The following is an 18854-nucleotide window of genomic DNA, read 5'->3' as shown; positions in this document are numbered from 1 at the left end:
GGCGTCTGGTGTGGACAGATACATTTTGTGTCGCTGGATTCTTATTGCATCATGTATGGTTAACGCTAGACTTTTTCCTCTCTACTGCCACTACATCTACTTTAGTCAGACATTCAGAGATGTTCATGCCACTAATGAGGGAAATGAATTATGTTATATGTATGCATTTTTAAATACACAAAGCTAGACGTCAGACCCAAATGTCATGAGGATCATACAAATGGTGGAATAGCCAACATAAAATGGAAAAGCTTTATTCTTTCATAACACCTCCAACTTATAAAGACCATCCAGCAATACCACATTTATGGCAATTATACAAATTTATGACCATCGTCATAGATCATTACAATGGAGTATATTACAAAATCTGCGCCAAGCTCACAGAAAAGTCAATCCCAAGGCACTGGCCAACTAACGTACATTTGGAAGAATAATACTGGTTAATGTGCTTCACTGCTCTGTACATTTGTGGACATGATGTATGTAACCTCATAACCCAGAGGTTAAGCATTTGACTTTGGTCAAAAACACTCAAAAACGTGCTGGCCATGTGAAGGCCATGTCAGAAAATTAAGACGTCCCTTATTTTTCCCTCTTAGGGAGAGAACAAAACAATTCTACAAATGAATTACAATCGGTCTCTCACTAAAACAGCATTTGATGCATATAAAAGGCACTAATCTAAGATATATCAAAGTAGCAATTTACTGAAAACAAAGTCTATAAAATTAATTCGCTTTAAAAAACAAAACAAAAACAAGGAACAACCAATAAAACGCAAAAGCGTATGTGCTTAAACGGAAACATTTAAACCTAAAATGGCAAAGTGATTCTTTGCATAGTCTGTTGCATTTTATTATTACTAATAATATTTTAGGCTACACAGAGAGCTATTGTTTCACTCATTTGTCAGTCTCAATTTGATTAAAAAAACATTACAAACCATTACACAAATTGATTGATTGGTTGATTGCTACTGTCTGTAAATTATCAAAGCAAACAACTTAAAAAAAGTCTATAAACAATCATAATAAGACAATACACAAAATACAAACTTAAATAGTACCTTTATCATGAGGTACAAATTCAATGTACTTAAGAGCTAAATGGAAGTACTATTTACCATACATGTAAAGATAAAGCAATGCACTGCGAGATCGCTCTGTAAGTGGTACTTCCCAGTAAAACACTGTACCTTTGAGAGATCGATAGTCTTCGATTACTTTGGAAAAGTTGTCAGTGCAAGACAAAAGGCACTTGGGGGTATCAATACTTCGGAGTACATCTGGCAACATTCACAGCTTTAGATATAGTCAGAACTGAAAGACGTGCTTTGGAAATATCCGAAGAATACGGGAATACAAAGAGCGCGCTGGGATAGAGTAACAATGGTGAGAGAAGATAGAGGTAAACAAGCCGCTTTAAACCGTGTAGGAAGTCTAGAGCTCAAGAAAGCAGCACAGACTTTGGTCGCGTGCAGGAGAAAAGCCGTGGATTAAGCCATGGTTGGCTCGGAGAAGAATTCCAAGTGCGGTCAGTGAAGACTTGTGGTCTGTGGCGTTCAGGAAGGTGGTTGAAACAGAGCTGGTGTAATTTGCACTTCTGTCAGTGGCTAAAAAGAGGCACTATTTAGAGAGCTACTACTGACAGGCCGGCTATAAGCTCTAAAGCCAACAGCTAAAGGTACAGCTCATCTAAAAAATGTTTATTCTGCATGACTTCTTTCTTCTGCAGAAACACAAAAGATATATTGTCCATTCAATGAAGGTCTAAAGTTGTATTGGACCCCATAGAGTGAGACAGTTGGGTTCCAGTACTAAAAACTCTTATTTTTTTTTCATTTTTATGATAACTTATAGACTGTTAAAGGTTGTTGATCGATGGTATATGCTTTTGATGAAGCATCTGTTTGCATTATTTTAACATTTTTAAAATAATCGTAATTAATAGATGATTTTCATGGAACTACACTACCCATGATACTGTGTAGAAAAGTCCACCAATCAGTTGTGACGAGCAAATCAAGCCAAAAGATCTCTTTAGCACCAGCCCTCTGAAAGCACCGTGAATGACGTAATCAAATCAGTCTCCCTAAAATATATAAATATTTGAACATGTACGCATATTTTGCAATAAGCTTAAAATATATTGTTTCTATAAATATAATCAACAGCATTAAATCGTTTTTTATTTGATTATGTCATTCGCAATGCTTCATGGGATTGTAGTTCTTTCCTTCACTAAAGCCGTTAAGCACACAGTCTTGTACCTTTGTCTTTTTGGTCAATTTTCAAACATTGGCTTCAAATCAAAGTTATGTTGTGATTCACCTTGTAGCTGGTTGGTGTGGCTAATGGCTTATAACTCTTAAGCAAAGTTTTTTTTTTAAATCCCTATGGGAGAAATGAATGAAAAAAATACTTCTGGAGCCAGCGCCGTTGAAAAAGTGTCCGGGCACTAATGCGCTCTATTGACTATCATTGTATGGCCAAACATTCTTTAAAATGTCTTCTTTTGTTTTCCATAGAAGAACGAAAGTCATACAGGAAATGATGCTCGAATTTTCCTTTTTTTGTGAACTATCCTTTTAAGAGTAAACAACGTATAGGTTAAGAAAAAATATATATAGACAATGTACAATGGACCTTAGTCAGGGTAGACGTCATATTTAATTTGCTAGCCTGTGAGGGATATTCGTACACTCCATTTTATTTGTGTTGAATGCGTTTACTCTGACTAAGGTCCATTAGTAATTACAACAGGCTGGTGATTTCACTGTGGTGCAGCCCGTGGGATGAGATGAGATTCGCTTATGGATAATTTGTGCAGAACACTTTGGCTTGATATCCATTTAAGTGCTTTAAGTAAGATCCAAGCACATCTAATCAGGCGAATCTGTCCATAGATAAAGCATTTAGCATTTTTTTTTAAAGTGCAAAGAATTAGTATGGCAAAGCCTAAGACAAGCATATAAATAAAAGTCTACCTGCTCCATATACAAGCACAGTGCAGGAGCTCCAATGTTCCTTCACAACATTTCCTTCATTTTAACACGAGTACCATATTGCATAATGTACCATACTGCATATAATATTCAACAGTTCTTTGACCCTTAACCTCTGTTTCATGGACATTGTTTATTTGGCACAGTTTCAGAAGATCCGGGTTTTGGTCCAGTATTTTATGTCAGGTTGGGAATGGGAATTTGTGCAGTTCAGGCTGTCCGTTGATGCATTGGCATGGGCTCACCAGCGCCCGCTCACACTGGCAATGTCTGTGTGGAATTGGCGTGGCAGTCGACCGCTGGCGCCCCCTTCCAGGAACGAGGAGCGGATGTTGGGCGGCTCAAAGAGCTTCCTTCGGTTCTTGTTCAGCTCTGTCAAAACAAAAAGAGGGCTTAAATATTCATTGTTTACACTGCATACATGCAAGTTAAAGTGACGGTGAAGCAGAAGTTGAGACAGATCTTTTTTGTTTTATGAAGTACATCAAAAAGTTTAACGGATTATCGAAAAAGAAACCGATGTAGGGCAGAAACTTGGTTCTATGCATCGGTTGTTGACTGGATGTTGACAACCAGTAAGAAGTCTTACTGGAAGATCCAGTCAAAACATTAAAAAAAAATAAAACATGCACAGATGAATCATTCACTATAATAACATGCAGGGAAAATAGACAGGGTGAATTTCCATTTAATGCAGACTTCAACACCACAGAAACACTGAGGCACTGCTGAAAAACTGAACTTGCTACTGTACATAGGCAGATGGTTCAATGACAAATAAGACTGTCTAAGATAAAGAAAAAGAATAATGTTTTGAATATCCAGTTTAAGACACATATGCCAAGTTCTTACACATGTAATATTTATATTCATGTCTGAGTCTTAGGGTTTTGAAAAACTTTTAAATAGTATAACTATATTTAAATATAATGACTGTAAAAATGTCATCTGGTGCAAAATTTTTTTTGTCAGGATAAAGAAGTTTTTTTAAAACCATTTAAAATGTTTTTGTTAACAAATATAAATTATTATTTATAAATTTAATTCAGTTTTCTTGGGAATTTGTACTATTCCACCAAGTTTGCTTCAATTGCATTTCTCCAAAGAAAGATTTGACTAAATTACTGATATCTATTTGGAATGCTCTACAAGCCAGCAAATCTATAGTGTGCTGCAGGGATGACTTATTTTTGTAGGCCAAAACCCAGAAGAAACGAATTAGCATCGTAGCACTTCCGGTTCCATTGTCCTGGGAAGTCAATGGGTTTTGTTGTTGTTGTTAAATGCCTGAAATAAGGTCTGGTTAACAAAAGCTCAAGATATTTTCACGCTTTATTCTACGACATAAAATATACCAGTCATAGCTCCATGGAAGTTTTTATTTGTCTTGAAAAAGGCGGTTGCTAACAAGTGGCTAAATGGGGCTACAGAGGCTGTTGGGGCATTCAAAAAAATCATTACACCGAACAGGAAAACGCATTTTTGCAATTAGCTTGTCGCTTTCTCATGCATTGTGCCTTAAAATCTGGTCAAAATAAGGTATACTACCTTAAAATGCTGCCTATGTTGACAGCTCACTATGGTTTCGGAAGCTCAGAGTGTTCGCACTATGTTCTTATTTACATAGATGGATTTGGCAATGCCAATGTTCCCATTTTTTGTTTTGCTGTAGAGGACCCAAGCAAAGGAGGACATTTCTCTCACTGGGACCAAACTTGCATCAGCCCAATAGGATTGTGTTTTGGCATCTGAGGTCAGTCAGAGAAATAAACACGGGCCTGCAGTCATTTCCTGTCCACCTCGTACCTCAACAATTTGGAATCCCATCTGTGCCATAATTTCACTTTTGACAATGAAAGGGCTACCTCAACCTCAGGCATTGTGTTTTATTCTCAAACCATGGGGCTGATAAAACAGGAACAATGTTTTTGTTTTAGTAAATATCCTGGCCAGACTGCAGGAAGTCATTATGGTTATCTAGCAGTGGGTGGTCGAAATATATCACAGATGTTCTAGATGTCTAAACGGCCAAGCTTGTCACTTCCACTTGCTGTCATGCTGGGTTGTGGACAGTCAGTCAACCCTGGCCAGTTATGTAAGTAGAAAGCCAAATCCAATTTCATCTCTGACACCTCAATAAATCATAACCGTAATCCCCAAACCCTGCAGCTGTCCAAATTACTCCAAGCTATTAAAAAGGAAAATCTTGCTTGGCATGTTGTGTCCATCTGCTGTTATGGTTAATGTTCTATTGGTTGGTACCAAGTTTGATATTAAACTTTCAGTAACACTTTATTTTAAGGTGACATAGTTACAGAAATTACATGTACTTACTATAGTAATAACAGTAAATTATGCATATTAACAAGCAACTAACCCTAAACCAAACCTTAACCTTATATTAAGTACATGTAGTTAAATACCATTACCAAAGTCCCTTTAAGGAAAGTCATTTCACTCGGCAGCCATCTTTGAAGCTTTTTTTTTTCTCTCTGGAAGCTATTTCAGTCATGCAAGTACAGATCCTACCTCTTTGAATGGGGAAACATCAAATTCTCCAGAGCCAAGTTTACAATTCAATTTCATATTTGAAATCACCAATGAAATCGGACAACAACTTTCTCATAAATGTTGTTTCTAAACACTCAAATCATGACAAAAAATGGCATTTTTTAGGCTGGACCAGCCAATGCGCATGTGTCTCATGTGTTTCTTTCAGTTTTTCCCCTCCGTTTGGACTTCTTGTTTTTTGTGGTCATCCAGTCTGAAATATTGACTACAAACACAGAGGTTTTTCAGATTTTAGGTCACGGCGCTCTTATCGTATTTATGATTTTTTTGGCATTCTCACCGTATTTACGGTTGTTGAACTTTTCTAACCTATTTGGCAAAAGGGAAGTTTTTCTCAAGTCAGGTGGCACAGATTTAAAAATGTTTCGACTTTACACTGTATAGGCACTGGCAGCCAAGTTTTATTGAAAGCCCATTTTGCCAGTTGTGAAGTACCCCTTTAAGTGTAAATAGTACGTCTTCAATGAATGTACAACAAAAAAGATCAGATCTGTGCATTAGGACCAACCTAAAAACTTAAAGCAGCTTAATTGAGAAATCCTTAAAAATTACAAGCCATTTAATGTAATTTGTTAACTCGAGTAAATAATAATAAACAATTAATAATAAATATGCAATTTCTATATATATGCATTCTAATATATATTATATATAAAAAAATCAATGTTAAAAATAAAACTTTATTAATAAGGTGTATATATATATATATATATATATATATATATATATATATATATATATATATATATATATATATACACTCACCTAAAGGATTATTAGGAACACCTGTTCAATTTCTCATTAATGCAATTATCTAATCAACCAATCACATGGCAGTTGCTTCAATGCATTTAGGGGTGTGGTCCTGGTCAAGACAATCTCCTGAACTCCAAACTGAATGTCATAATGGGAAAGAAAGGTGATTTAAGCAATTTTGAGCGTGGCATGGTTGTCGGTGCCAGACGGGCCGGTCTGAGTATTTCACAATCTGCTCAGTTACTGGGATTTTCACGCACAACCATTTCTAGGGTTTACAAAGAATGGTGTGAAAAGGGAAAAACATTCAGTATGCGGCAGTCCTGTGGGCGAAAATGCCTTGTTGATGCTAGAGGTCAGAGGAGAATGGGCCGACTGATTCAAGCTGATAGAAGAGCAACTTTGACTGAAATAACCACTCATTACAACCGAGGTATGCAGCAAAGCATTTGTGAAGCCACAACACGCACAACCTTGATGCGGATGGGCTACAACAGCAGAAGACCCCACCGGGTACCACTCATCTCCATAACAAATAGGAAAAAGAGGCTACAATTTGCACAAGCTCACCAAAATTGGACAGTTGAAGACTGGAAAAATGTTGCCTGGTCTGATGAGTCTCGATTTCTGTTGAGACATTCAGATGGTAGAGTCAGAATTTGGCGTAAACAGAATGAGAACATGGATCCATCATGCCTTGTTACCACTGTGCAGGCTGGTGGTGGTGGTGTAATGGTGTGGAGGATGTTTTCTTGGCACACTTTAGGCCCCTTAGTGCCAATTGGGCATCGTTAAAATGCCACGGCCTACCTGAGCATTGTTTCTGACCATGTCCATCCCTTTATGACCACCATGTACCCATCCTCTGATGGCTACTTCCAGCAGGATAATGCACCATGTCACAAAGCTCGAATCATTTCAAATTGGTTTCTTGAACATGACAATGAGTTCACTGTACTAAAATGGCCCCCACAGTCACCAGATCTCAACCCAATAGAGCATCTTTGGGATGTGGTGGAACGGGAGCTTCGTGCCCTGGATGTGCATCCCACAAATCTCCATCAACTGCAAGATGCTATCCTATCAATATGGGCCAACATTTCTAAAGAATGCTTTCAGCACCTTGTTGAATCAATGCCACGTAGAATTAAGGCAGTTCTGAAGGCGAAAGGGGGTCAAACAAAGTATTAGTATGGTGTTCCTAATAATCCTGTAGGTGAGTGTATATATTATTATTATTATTTATTTTTATTTTTTTCTGTGGAATCAAGAAATGTACAGAGAATCCTTAAAGGTTACTGGTAATAGTATTTATTACACCCTAGTTGTTTGTTTGAAAGGGAACTGACCTGAGATGGCCAGCAGCATTTTCCTGCGGGCTCCGAATGTAGTGATGCCGAGCTCTTTCAGGTCTTGATCGGTCAGCGTGAGGAATGTCTGAAGGTCAATCTGATAAAAAGATAGAAACTGCATTTTTACTTTGGACTTTCAGAGAAAAATTTGTGTGGTCAGAGACATATTCCAGAATCAAACCTGCATCTGAGTGCATGTGCACTGACCACTACACTCTTTCTCTAACTTTCTGATGATATGTTTACAAGATACAAGCCAGAACCAAACATTGGACTCCACAGTGTTATCTCTGGCATCTTGAAATACAGTGCTTGGCATATTGTATAAATCACAGAACTATCTTTTGGCTTTTCTAAGGCTTTCAGTTCTGTGCTGGAAGTTGCGTCACGGTAACCTTAGGCCAGTTTCAGACAGCACATGACATAGAGCTGTCACACTGACAGTGTTTCTTCTCCGTAATAATTATGTGGCTCTACACGTTACTACATTGAGTATTTCTTTTAATAAAAGCCATAAATTATAAAATTGGAGCTGGTCATTTATAAATAACACATATTAAATATTAAAAATATGATATATTGTGAAATCTAATATATATGAGATGAAAAATGTATATCCAAATTGTTCAGATTCATTACGTGTGAAACTTGCATTAAACCTGACAGATGTGTTTGTTCAAAAAATTAGTTAGCTGTTCACTCCAGTATTTCATGTTGCGTCATAAAAGCCTATTTTGCCAAAGACTGTGCTGATAAATAAAGTTTAAAGTGCCTTCTAAAGCTAAAATAATCTAAGCGCTGAAAGACATAAAACATAAAAACAGCCTCCCGGTGACAGAAATCATCTAAAACTCATTTATGTGCTCTCATATCAAACAGCAACACTAATAGAGAAGATATCGGCAGTCTGTACCTCCTGCTGTTGGAAGACGTCGGTATACTTCCCGAGGCCAAGTTTACTGAAGAGCTCAGGCAGATCAGATCCTTTGAAAGATGTGTTGAGATTACAGCCGTTAGTTCCCGTCACTGACGAGATGCAGTCCATGTAGTTGCTGCTGCTTAGGTAGTGCTCTAACCCAAAATACATAAAAAAAATAGTTACCAATGTTTACCAGGTTACCAAAACAAACCAAACCAAAACAGTATTTTAAGGCTTCACAGATACTTTGTCTTGGTCAAGATGCGTTCACACCCTGGTGAAAAACAAGTGCGCTTAATTTTATTTAATGTTCACTTGTAGTGTACTATAAATCTTAGAAGAATTTTTGGTTACACTTTATTTTACAGTGTCCTTGTTTCATATGTTACATGTATTTACCATAGTAATAAGAGTAAATTATGCATAATTACATGCACCTAACCCTCAACCAAACCCGGTAACACTTTATTTTACAGTGTCCTTATTACATACATATGTAACATGTACTTACCGTAGTAATAACAGGAAATTATGCATAATTACATGCAACTAACTAACCCTCAACCAAACCCTAACCCTATAGTAAGTACATGTAGTTGCTTAATATTAATCAGTACTTAAATATATAATTACACTGTAACAATGACACCTTAAAATAAAGTGTAACCCCAAACCCAAACCATCTAGTAAATGCATGTTAATTAATATTACTCAGTACTTAAATATAATTACACCGTAACAACGATAAAGTTAAAAGAAAGTGTAGAAAAGAAAAGAAAGATAATATAATACTTACTGTAAGTACACTTTTAATAAGTGCATTTTGTACGTGTCAAATAGTTTTACTTTCAAGCATTGTTTTAAATCATTATGTTTAATAATCTTTTGTTGTGATTTAAAGTACTTATTTTGATGTGCTGACTTAAGTAAAATACTTGAATTGAAATTGAATTTTAACTGCAATGTTTTCCCCTGTTACATTTAAAGGAAATTTATTTTAAATGCACTAATTTGCAATTTGTGTAATTACAAATATATTTAAATTCGTAGAAGTTTCAGTAGAAATTACATTAAATTACATTTTAGTTTACCATAAATGCTTGTCAGTATATTCGGCAGTACACTTAACATTTTTTCAAAGCCAATAGAATTATGAAATTATATATAAAGATGTACTTAAGTTCTACTTAAGTATGTCAAAAAAGCGATATTAAGTTTAATTTAAACTAAAATACATTTTCCTTTAATTATTCTAAGTAATTGACATAATTATGATTTCATTTTATTTTCATTTAATTGCAAATATGATGCAATTAATTGTCTGAAAACATTACATTGAAGTTTATTCTTTTAAAGAATATTATTTGCGTAATAAGTACTCTTAAGCAAAAAGTAAAAGTAAGTTTGAATGCACTTCTTCACAATGGCAGTGAATAAAGCGACTGGAAGTTAGCTTAGTAACATGCTAACGTTAAAATCTAGTACATGTTAGTTGAGTTTCTTGTGTAGTCCGCTTGAGGAGTAAAATCAGTGTTTGTTAACGGAGCTGCCTATGTATCGTCTCAATTCTGTCACTTATAAAGTTAAATGATGTTTTAAATTACCTTTAATATCACTAACATACTGATATTTAGCCATTTTTGTCTTTTATTTTGTCACATTAATACAGTCCTGTTGACTGAAGAGCACACCTGTTTTGTTCTGCTTCCTTTTTGGGCTGATGGGAGAGGGGAATTCGCTGTGTATCGGGAGCCCGCTCCCATTCCTTTCCCTCCAGTTATCCGAGTCGCTGCCACTCGCCATCCCCTCTCTACTGTTGGAGCGGGACAGGGCTAGAGGCGACCCCTTAGACAAATACATATCATAGATCATGTTTATTCCACTAAAAAACAAGCCTATAGGCACTGCCAGAGCTAAGCAACATCAGTGAGAAAGAATGCACCGGATGAACTACAATCATAGGAGGCATATGCTTCTCCCATCTGCTGGAGTTTTTTGACTTTACCTCATATGTAGTTGACATGGTAGGTTTATAAGAGACGTGGTTCGCCCTTCGCAGCTCCTTAATAGTTTCTGCAGGCATAGACTTTGAGAAGCCCAGGCCGCTCCATGTGTTCGTGGGGGTACGGACCTCCGTCACCACTGGCTTCTTTAACATGGCTGAAACGAGAAACACAGTCAAAGTCACTGCCTATGCATCACACTTTAATCAGAATCACACATGTGAATCTCATCAAGAATTATGCCAGATTCCAGTCCTAAATAGAAAAATATATATTTACATTACAATTTACAACATTTATTTATTTTATATTCCATTATATATTTTATGATATATACAATCTAATATATATATAATTATATATATTATAAAATATAATTGAATTGTATATATAACTGAATATAAATATTATATATATATTTTTTAATAATTAATTTTAATTGTATAATATTACTTTTCACTAAAGCAATGAAAATTATTTTTTTCGACAAGACATTTCCAAGCAATAGCCTATTGACATCATATCCGGGAGATAAGTCAGTAAATTCGAGTAAAATCACTTCGCTTATCCCGTGCGAATAATTCAGATGTGGGGGGAGGGGGTAATTTCTAAATCACACGTGGTCCCGACGACATAGGGTTTACGTCGACACAGACGGACTAGGTGTGACAGATAGAAAGTATAAATATAAAAATAAGAGAGAGAAACTGTAACGATCACCAGCTGGAGTTGCCCTTGAGAGCCACCAGAGGGCACTCCACATAAGACTATCACTCTCAAACTACATTTCCCAGAACTCACTGCCTGGACTCATTATCACTTATTACTGATCACATTCACCTGTACCTCATTCACTGATTGTATTCACCTTTGTCTTATCCTGTTAGTCTCAGTCTATATATACCTTGTTCATTCATTCACTCACCGCGAAGTCTTGTTAAGTGTTACACTGCATTTCTGAGCGTTTCCCTGGTTTTCTTGTTTCTTTTGATATCTTGCCCTGTTCCCTGGATTACTCTCTTGCCTCTGGTCCCTGGATTACTCTCTTGCCTCTGGTCCCTGGATTACTCTCTTGCCTCTGGTCCCTACCTGTTTGTTTGTTTAGTTTGTTTTGACTGCCTGCCTGTGTATGACCCTAGCCTGTACATTGGATTACGCCTCTGGATTGCCCCAGCCAATAAAGCTGCATTTGGATCTAACCTTCGTGTCTCAGAGCGGTTCGTAACAGAAGACTTCGCCACACCCAGATCCAGCAGCTATGACCTCCAGGAATCCAGCAGTACGGATCTCGCCTGATCCTCCAAGCATGAGCCGGGAGTTCGCTGGACAGATCGCGGCCTTGGCCCTGGATAGCCTCGATCTGTTCCAGTACACCTGGGGGTTTGTTCCTCTCGCTGCCTCTTGCTCTCTGGGTGACGAGGCAATTAAGTTGTGTTACCGGCTGGGGGCTAAGGAGGTCGACCCGAGGGAGCTCCCCGATCTCTCCGGTCTGGATTGGAGAGAGGCACTCTCCAGATGTCTGGAGAACTTCCTTCCGTGGCACGCCATGTCACCGCCTGCACTTCACGCCTGTCCAGCCGAGCCTGCACTTCACGCCAGTCCAGCCGAGCCTGCACTTCACGCCAGTCCAGCCGAGCCTGCACTTCACGCCAGTCCAGCCGAGCCTGCACTTCACGCCAGTTCAGCCGAGCCCGCACTTCACGCCAGATCTGCCGAAGCCAAGGCAGTATGCGTCATGCCCGCCGCCCCTGAGACTGAGAGCGTCATGCCCGCCGTGCCTGAGACAGCAAGCGGCATGCCCGCCAAGCTAGAGCCTTCACCGCTGGTCCCGTCCAGCACAGAGCCCTCTTCACCGCTGGTCCCGTCCAGCACAGAGCCCTCTTCACCGCTGGTCCCGTCCAGCACAGAGCCTTCACTGCTGGTCCCATCCAGCTCAGAGCCCTCTTCGCCGCTGGTCCTGCCCAGCTCAGAGTCCTCCTCATCGCTGGTCCTGCCCAGCTCAGAGTCCTCTTCGCCGCTGGTCCTGTCCAGTCCTGAGCCATCTTCGCCGCTGGTCCTGCCCAGCTCAGAGCCCTCTTCGCCGCTGGTCCCGTCCAGCACAGAGCCCTCTTCGCCGCTGGTCCCGTCCAGCACAGAGCCCTCTTCACCGCTGGTCCCGTCCAGCTCAGAGCCCTCTTCGCCGCTGGTCCCGTCCAGCACAGAGCCCTCTTCACCGCTGGTCCCGTCCAGCACAGAGCCTTCACTGCTGGTCCCATCCAGCTCAGAGCCCTCTTCGCCGCTGGTCCTGCCCAGCTCAGAGCCCTCTTCGCCGCTGATCCTGCCCAGCTCAGAGCCCTCTTCGCCGCTGGTTCCGTCCAGTTCAGAGCCCTCTTCATCGCTGGTCCTGTCCAGCTCAAAGCCCTCTTCGCCGCTGGTCCTACCCAGCTCAAATCCCTCGCCGCTGCTGGTCCCGTCAAGCTCAGAGCGCGCTGATCCTGATCCAGAGACTGTTCACGTCACTTCTGCCGACCCAGAGACTGAGCTTCACGTCACTTCTGCCGACCCAGAGACTGAGCTTCACGTCACTTCTGCCGACCCAGAGACTGAGCTTCACGTCACTTTTGCCGATCCAGAGATTGAGCTTCACGTCACTTCTGCCGATCCAGAGACTGAGCTTCACGTCACATCCGCCCGTCAAGAGTCTCGTCCCGCTGAGACTGAATCTGTTCCTCTTCCTCTTTCTGCGCCTGTGTCTACAGACAAGATGGCCGACCCCACGCCTGTGTCTTCGGACAAGATGGCCGAATCCACGCCTGTGTCTTCGGACAAGATGGCCGACTCCACGCCTGTGTCTTCGGACAGGATGGCCGACTCCAGGCCTGTGTCTACAGACAAGATGGCCGACCCCACGCCTGTGTCTTCGGACAAGATGGCCGACTCCACGCCTGTGTCTTCGGTCAAGATGGCCGACGCCGAGCCAGTGTCTCCGGACAAGATGGCCGCCGCCGTGCCAGTGTCTCCGGACAAGATGACCGCCGCCGAGCCAGTGTCTCCGGACAAGATGGCCGCCGCCGATCCAGAGTCTGTTCAAGTCACGTATGCCGAGCCAGTGTCTCCGGACAAGATGGCCGCCGCCAAGCCAGTGTCTCCAGACAAGATGGCCGCCACCGAGCCAGTGTCTCTAGACAAAATGGCCGCTGCTACGTCGACTGAGCCCTCAGCAGAGATAGCCGCCGACACGCCTGAACCTGAGCCCTCAACAGAGATGGCCGCTGTCACGCTGTCTGTTCCTGAGCCGGTGTCTGTTCCTCAGCCGGTGTCTGTTCCTGTCCCTGAGCCGGTGTCTGTTCCTGTCCCTGTGTCTGTTCCTGAGCCGGTGTCTGTTCCTGTGCCATGGTCTCCTCCCTGGCCGCCTGAAGGGTCGTCTCCTCCCTGGCCGCCTGAAGGGTCGTCTCCTTCCTGGTCGCCTGCACAGCCTGCTCCGCCCTGGCCACCTGCACAGCCTGCTCCGCCCTGGCCGCCTGCACAGCCTGCTCCGCCCTGGCCGCCTGCACAGCCTGCTCCGTCCTGGCCTTCCGCCCTGCCGGAGTCTTCAGGTCCCCTTCCGCTGCACGGGCCTGGCCCTCCGTCCCGCCCCCGAGTCCGCCTCCGCTCCACCTCCCTCCTGGACAGTTTTAGGAGCGTCTGGAATCCGCTCCTTAAAGGGGGGGCTATGTAACGATCACCAGCTGGAGTTGCCCTTGAGAGCCACCAGAGGGCACTCCACATAAGACTATCACTCTCAAACTACATTTCCCAGAACTCACTGCCTGGACTCATTATCACTTATCACTGATCACATTCACCTGTACCTCATTCACTGATTGCATTCACCTTTGTCTTATCCTGTTAGTCTCAGTCTATATATACCTTGTTCATTCATTCACTCACCGCGAAGTCTTGTTAAGTGTTACACTGCATTTCTGAGCGTTTCCCTGGTTTTCTTGTTTCTTTTGATATCTTGCCCTGTTCCCTGGATTACTCTCTTGCCTCTGGTCCCTGGATTACTCTCTTGCCTCTGGTCCCTGGATTACTCTCTTGCCTCTGGTCCCTGCCTGTTTGTTGGTTTAGTTTGTTTTGACTGCCTGCCTGTGTATGACCCTAGCCTGTACATTGGATTACGCCTCTGGATTGCCCCAGCCAATAAAGCTGCATTTGGATCTAACCTTCGTGTCTCAGAGCGGTTCGTAACAGAAACAAATGAACAAAAAATGCTAAAACATAAACGGTATTGACGTTTTTTATGAGAATTTATAATTAGTTGATCTAGAATTTAATGCCAAATTCCCTAACATTGTGCTAAATCGGCCAAACCCAGAGTTTTACAATAAAACCGTGCCACATTTCAATACAGTTCCAACATAAATCATCAACAAAGAACTGTTAACAGTATGAGGTAAAGAAAAGCGTTTACACTGGGTACATTCCGCATTCTCAGGCCCATAGTTTACAGTGTGAACACTGGACACAGGACGTGAGGTGTGGAGAAGCTTTATGAGGCAGAGTTTATTTACCGTGAATGTGAAACAGGACTTTAATGACACCCTACTCATTGCCAGACATTCAGCATATGAAGACACTGTAGTCTTGCTTTGTTCATTGCTGGCACACTAGACTAAACATAACCGGTTTCCAATTCCTCAAACCGCCTACCAGCAGAATTGTTTTTAACAATATAGATGGGTGGGAGACACTCTTAAAGTTCGGTATATAGCTTTAACTGCGTTTTGATTGGTCAGTCACATACCTTTGGTCGCCAATAACTTCTTTTGCTCGTAGTCGAACGCCTGTAGACGTGAACAGAGAGAAAGCAAAGAATGTTTAGGCTGTTGGAAAGGATTTAAGAGTTATGTCCCTCATTTCTCCTGTCAGATTGGTTTATAGTATGAGAAAGGAAAATGGTAAACATTGCCTCATTCTTTCAAAACCATTTAGCAGACTGTGGCGGACAGAATAGTGTTGACTTTCTGTCGTTTTAGAAACACTGCATTGTCTTGAGAGGCAGGACATGAGATCACGACACAGGCGCACATATACTGCCGGTCAAAAGTTTGGAATAATTCAGATTTTTTTAATGTCTCTCATCCTCACTAAGGCTAAATTTTTTTTAATCAGAAATACAGTAAAAACAGTACAATTGTGTCTTCAGTGTCACATGATCCTTCAGAAAGCGGATTTGCTGTTCAAGATTTTTTTTTAATTATTATTAATGTTGACAACAGTTTTTGATGCTTAATATTTTTGTGGAAACCGTGATACACTACCATTCAAAAGAAATTAATACTTTTATTTGGCAAGAATGCATGAAATTGATCAAAACTGACAGTAAAGGCATTTATATTGTTACAATAGGTTTCTATTTCAAATAAATTCTGTTCTTTAGAACTTTCTATTCATCAAAGAATCCTGAAAAAAATTGATCAAGGTTTCCACAAAATTATTAAGCAGCAAAAACTGTTTTCAACACTGATAATATTAAGAACCATTATTAATAATTGAGCACCAATAATCACTGATAATATCTGAGCACCAAATCGTCATATTAGAATGATTTCTGAAGGGTCATGTGACACTAAAGACTGAAGTAAGGATGTGGAAAATTCAGCTTTTGCAAATCAGGAATGAATTACATTTTAAAAATACATTCAAATAGGAAACAGTTCTTTTAAATTGTAATCATAATTGACACATTTTTTTACTGTATTTTTGATCCAATAAATACATCCTTGGTGAGCATAAGAGACTTTCAAAAACATTAAGAAAACTGAAACTTTTGACCAGTAGTGTAGCTATTATAGGGGCGTAGGAGCAATTTTGAACCTGGGGGGGGGGGGGGGGGGGGCAGTAAATGCTAGGGGGGTTCGGGGGAATTTATATATATATATATATATTAGGGCTGCACGATTTGGGGAAAATCTCATATTGCGATAATTGAGGTCAATATTGCGATTACGATTGCGATATGCGATATAATAAACAAATGGTTTCATGAGTCAACTTGTTTGGTTCTCAAGGAAAATAAATGCACACACAGATTAGTGATAATCAGCCTAAAGAAAAAAGTTCTTTAGTCAAGAGCAGTGAGTGTTTTTCTCTGTTCCCTTTGTTCTTTGATTAACTTTAGCGACAGATTTTTTTTTTTTTTGCATTTTAACAAGAACAAAACATAATTTACATACAAGAGTACATATAACCATACATGTCAGGGGTAAAGAAAAATAATAATAAAAAATAAAAAAATAGAAAAATAAAAAATAAAAAAGAATAACTTTAGCGACATTAGTGGCTACTGTACTGTCCCTTTAAGACCAGCCGCTGTCAGAGACGCGGATCTCACACGCGCCTCATTCTTTCACGAGTCATCACAACTCTTCATGTTCATCATAAGACTACTCTTATGTTATGAAGACACTCGACAAAAAGACATTTTTGCATAATTGTGTGTGTTATTGTTCGTTCAAGCTCGAAAGAGAACTGTATTCTGTCATGCTGTTTTGTGCGCACGCACGATATTAGCGCGAGTCTTTCTGTCTGTCACAGTCAGGACATTCACAGGCAGCGCGTTCATTTTGGCATACATGTGTGTTGAACGTTCTACCGCGAAAGAGAACTTGATACTGGCGCGCGTCTATCTGTGTGTCAGGAGGACATTCACAGGCAGCTCGTTCTTTTATGTCTTATCGCGCATGAATGGTTTAAAAGCATTTGCATTAATAAGTGCGTTAACAGCGCTAATTTGTTTATTTAATATAAAATCGCAGCATTTTGCGTCATATAATCGCGTAGGCTTGACATCGCGATTGCGATTGCGATACGATTAATCGTGCAGCACTAATATATATATATATATATATATATATATAAGCACTTAAATGCTCAAAATATGTTATCGTAGTCTAATATATGTTGTCAGTGCCAAGAATTTTTGTGTGCATATAACATACAACATATTCTTTAGTGGTCCAGTGGTAGAACTTTCGCTAACCGTGGCAGAGGTTTTGGGTTCTAATCCACACTCGTATAGTTTTTTTTTCTTTTTCTCGTATACCTTTTTTCTCTCATCAAAACCGATTATGTTCATCAGTGGTTGTATATCAAGCAGGGACACGTTTGTGTGCATTATGTTTTGTGATTTCACCCGAACGAATAGAGAGTATCCGCAACTGATTGAAGCGCGCGTCCGAGTGAAGACAGTGCGGCGTGTGCGCGAGCCACACGAGAAAACACTGTATCCGCGCCACTGATCGCAGCGGCAACGAGCACTTTGATCACTTGATTTAAAAAACACATTTCAGTGACATGATGGGTTTTAACTTCATTCAGGAGATTTTGGGTAACTGCACAACTGACAGATGACTTTGAGCGCACCGCCAACGGTGTGTGTGTGTGTTGTGTGTGTAACCATAGCGACAAAACGACCAACTTTCGGACCCTGCACTTAAGCCTATAATTTTGTTTAAAAAAATTTAATTATGTATTTAAAAGTTGCAATATGGATTCATTTGGAGACTCTGAAATCGGCAGAGATAGGCAGGCAATGCAAAACAAAATCTTACATTGGGAAATAGTGGGGGGGACAAAACTTAGATTTTGAAATAATGGCTCCTACGCCCCTGAGCTATTATATCCATGAGGGGTGTTAGTCTGAAACAATGAAAGTTAAATGTGATATTCACGGCTGCTCGATTCATCCGATAATTGTATTTTAAACTAAGGGAAGCGCCTGACGAGATTCGAAGTGACATTAAGAGTGCATCACCTGCATACTGGAGAATGAGGACTGGGGAGAAAGGCGGATTCTGTCCGAGTTCTGCTGAGCGGCCCGTTCCGCTGCTCTCTCGCTCCCCGGAGCGCGTTTATCAGCCACCGGACTCTCAGAGGCGCTGGAGTCAGAGTCCGACAACAGACACTCTGAACTAGATAGGTAAAAGAATAGGAGTAAACATGTTGCATTATCATCATCTACCTCTAACATGGACTAGTGATTGACTGTTGAGTGATGAGTGTTCGTACTGTAGGAGGGAGTTCTTGGTGCCCTGTAGCAGCTCCAGGGCTTGCCTCTTTCCTGATGTTGTCTTACAGGACGCCAACATCTGCTTCAGTTCATTGCTGTTTCCCGAGTGAGAAGGGCTTCGGGGCATGCCCACCTCCACGAACGTATCCGAGCCTGAAACACACACACACACACACACATATAGACGCGACTGTGTTTTTCTTTCCTCAAGCCT

The 18854-nt window shown here is 40.8% G+C and overlaps 1 protein-coding gene across 2 annotated transcripts in view; it reads right to left on the bottom strand.

Annotated features, from left to right (window-relative positions):
* Window positions 1-238: 238 nt before the first annotated feature.
* The window catches only part of bicc1 (BicC family RNA binding protein 1), a 103785-nt gene continuing 85169 nt past the window's right edge, over window positions 239-18854 (bottom strand). The window contains exons 14-21 of one of the 2 annotated variants that reach the window (XM_079851682.1): window positions 18640-18793; window positions 18386-18542; window positions 15374-15413; window positions 10611-10765; window positions 10297-10450; window positions 8600-8757; window positions 7684-7783; window positions 239-3379 (exon numbers count right to left, since the gene is read on the bottom strand). In XM_079851682.1, the coding sequence (XP_079707808.1) occupies window positions 3249-3379; window positions 7684-7783; window positions 8600-8757; window positions 10297-10450; window positions 10611-10765; window positions 15374-15413; window positions 18386-18542; window positions 18640-18793 (1049 nt within the window). In that variant the 3' untranslated portion in view covers window positions 239-3248. The remainder of the gene's footprint in view (window positions 3380-7683; window positions 7784-8599; window positions 8758-10296; window positions 10451-10610; window positions 10766-15373; window positions 15414-18385; window positions 18543-18639; window positions 18794-18854) is intronic. The other variant, XM_079851683.1, reaches the window with a different exon arrangement.

Source organism: Squalius cephalus (assembly GCF_949319135.1).
Source record: "Squalius cephalus genome assembly, chromosome: 19".
In the NCBI taxonomy this organism is placed as follows: Eukaryota; Metazoa; Chordata; class Actinopteri; order Cypriniformes; family Leuciscidae; genus Squalius; species Squalius cephalus.
The sequence above is the reverse complement of the archived record's forward strand: the minus strand, read 5'-3'. Positions and strand labels throughout refer to the sequence as shown.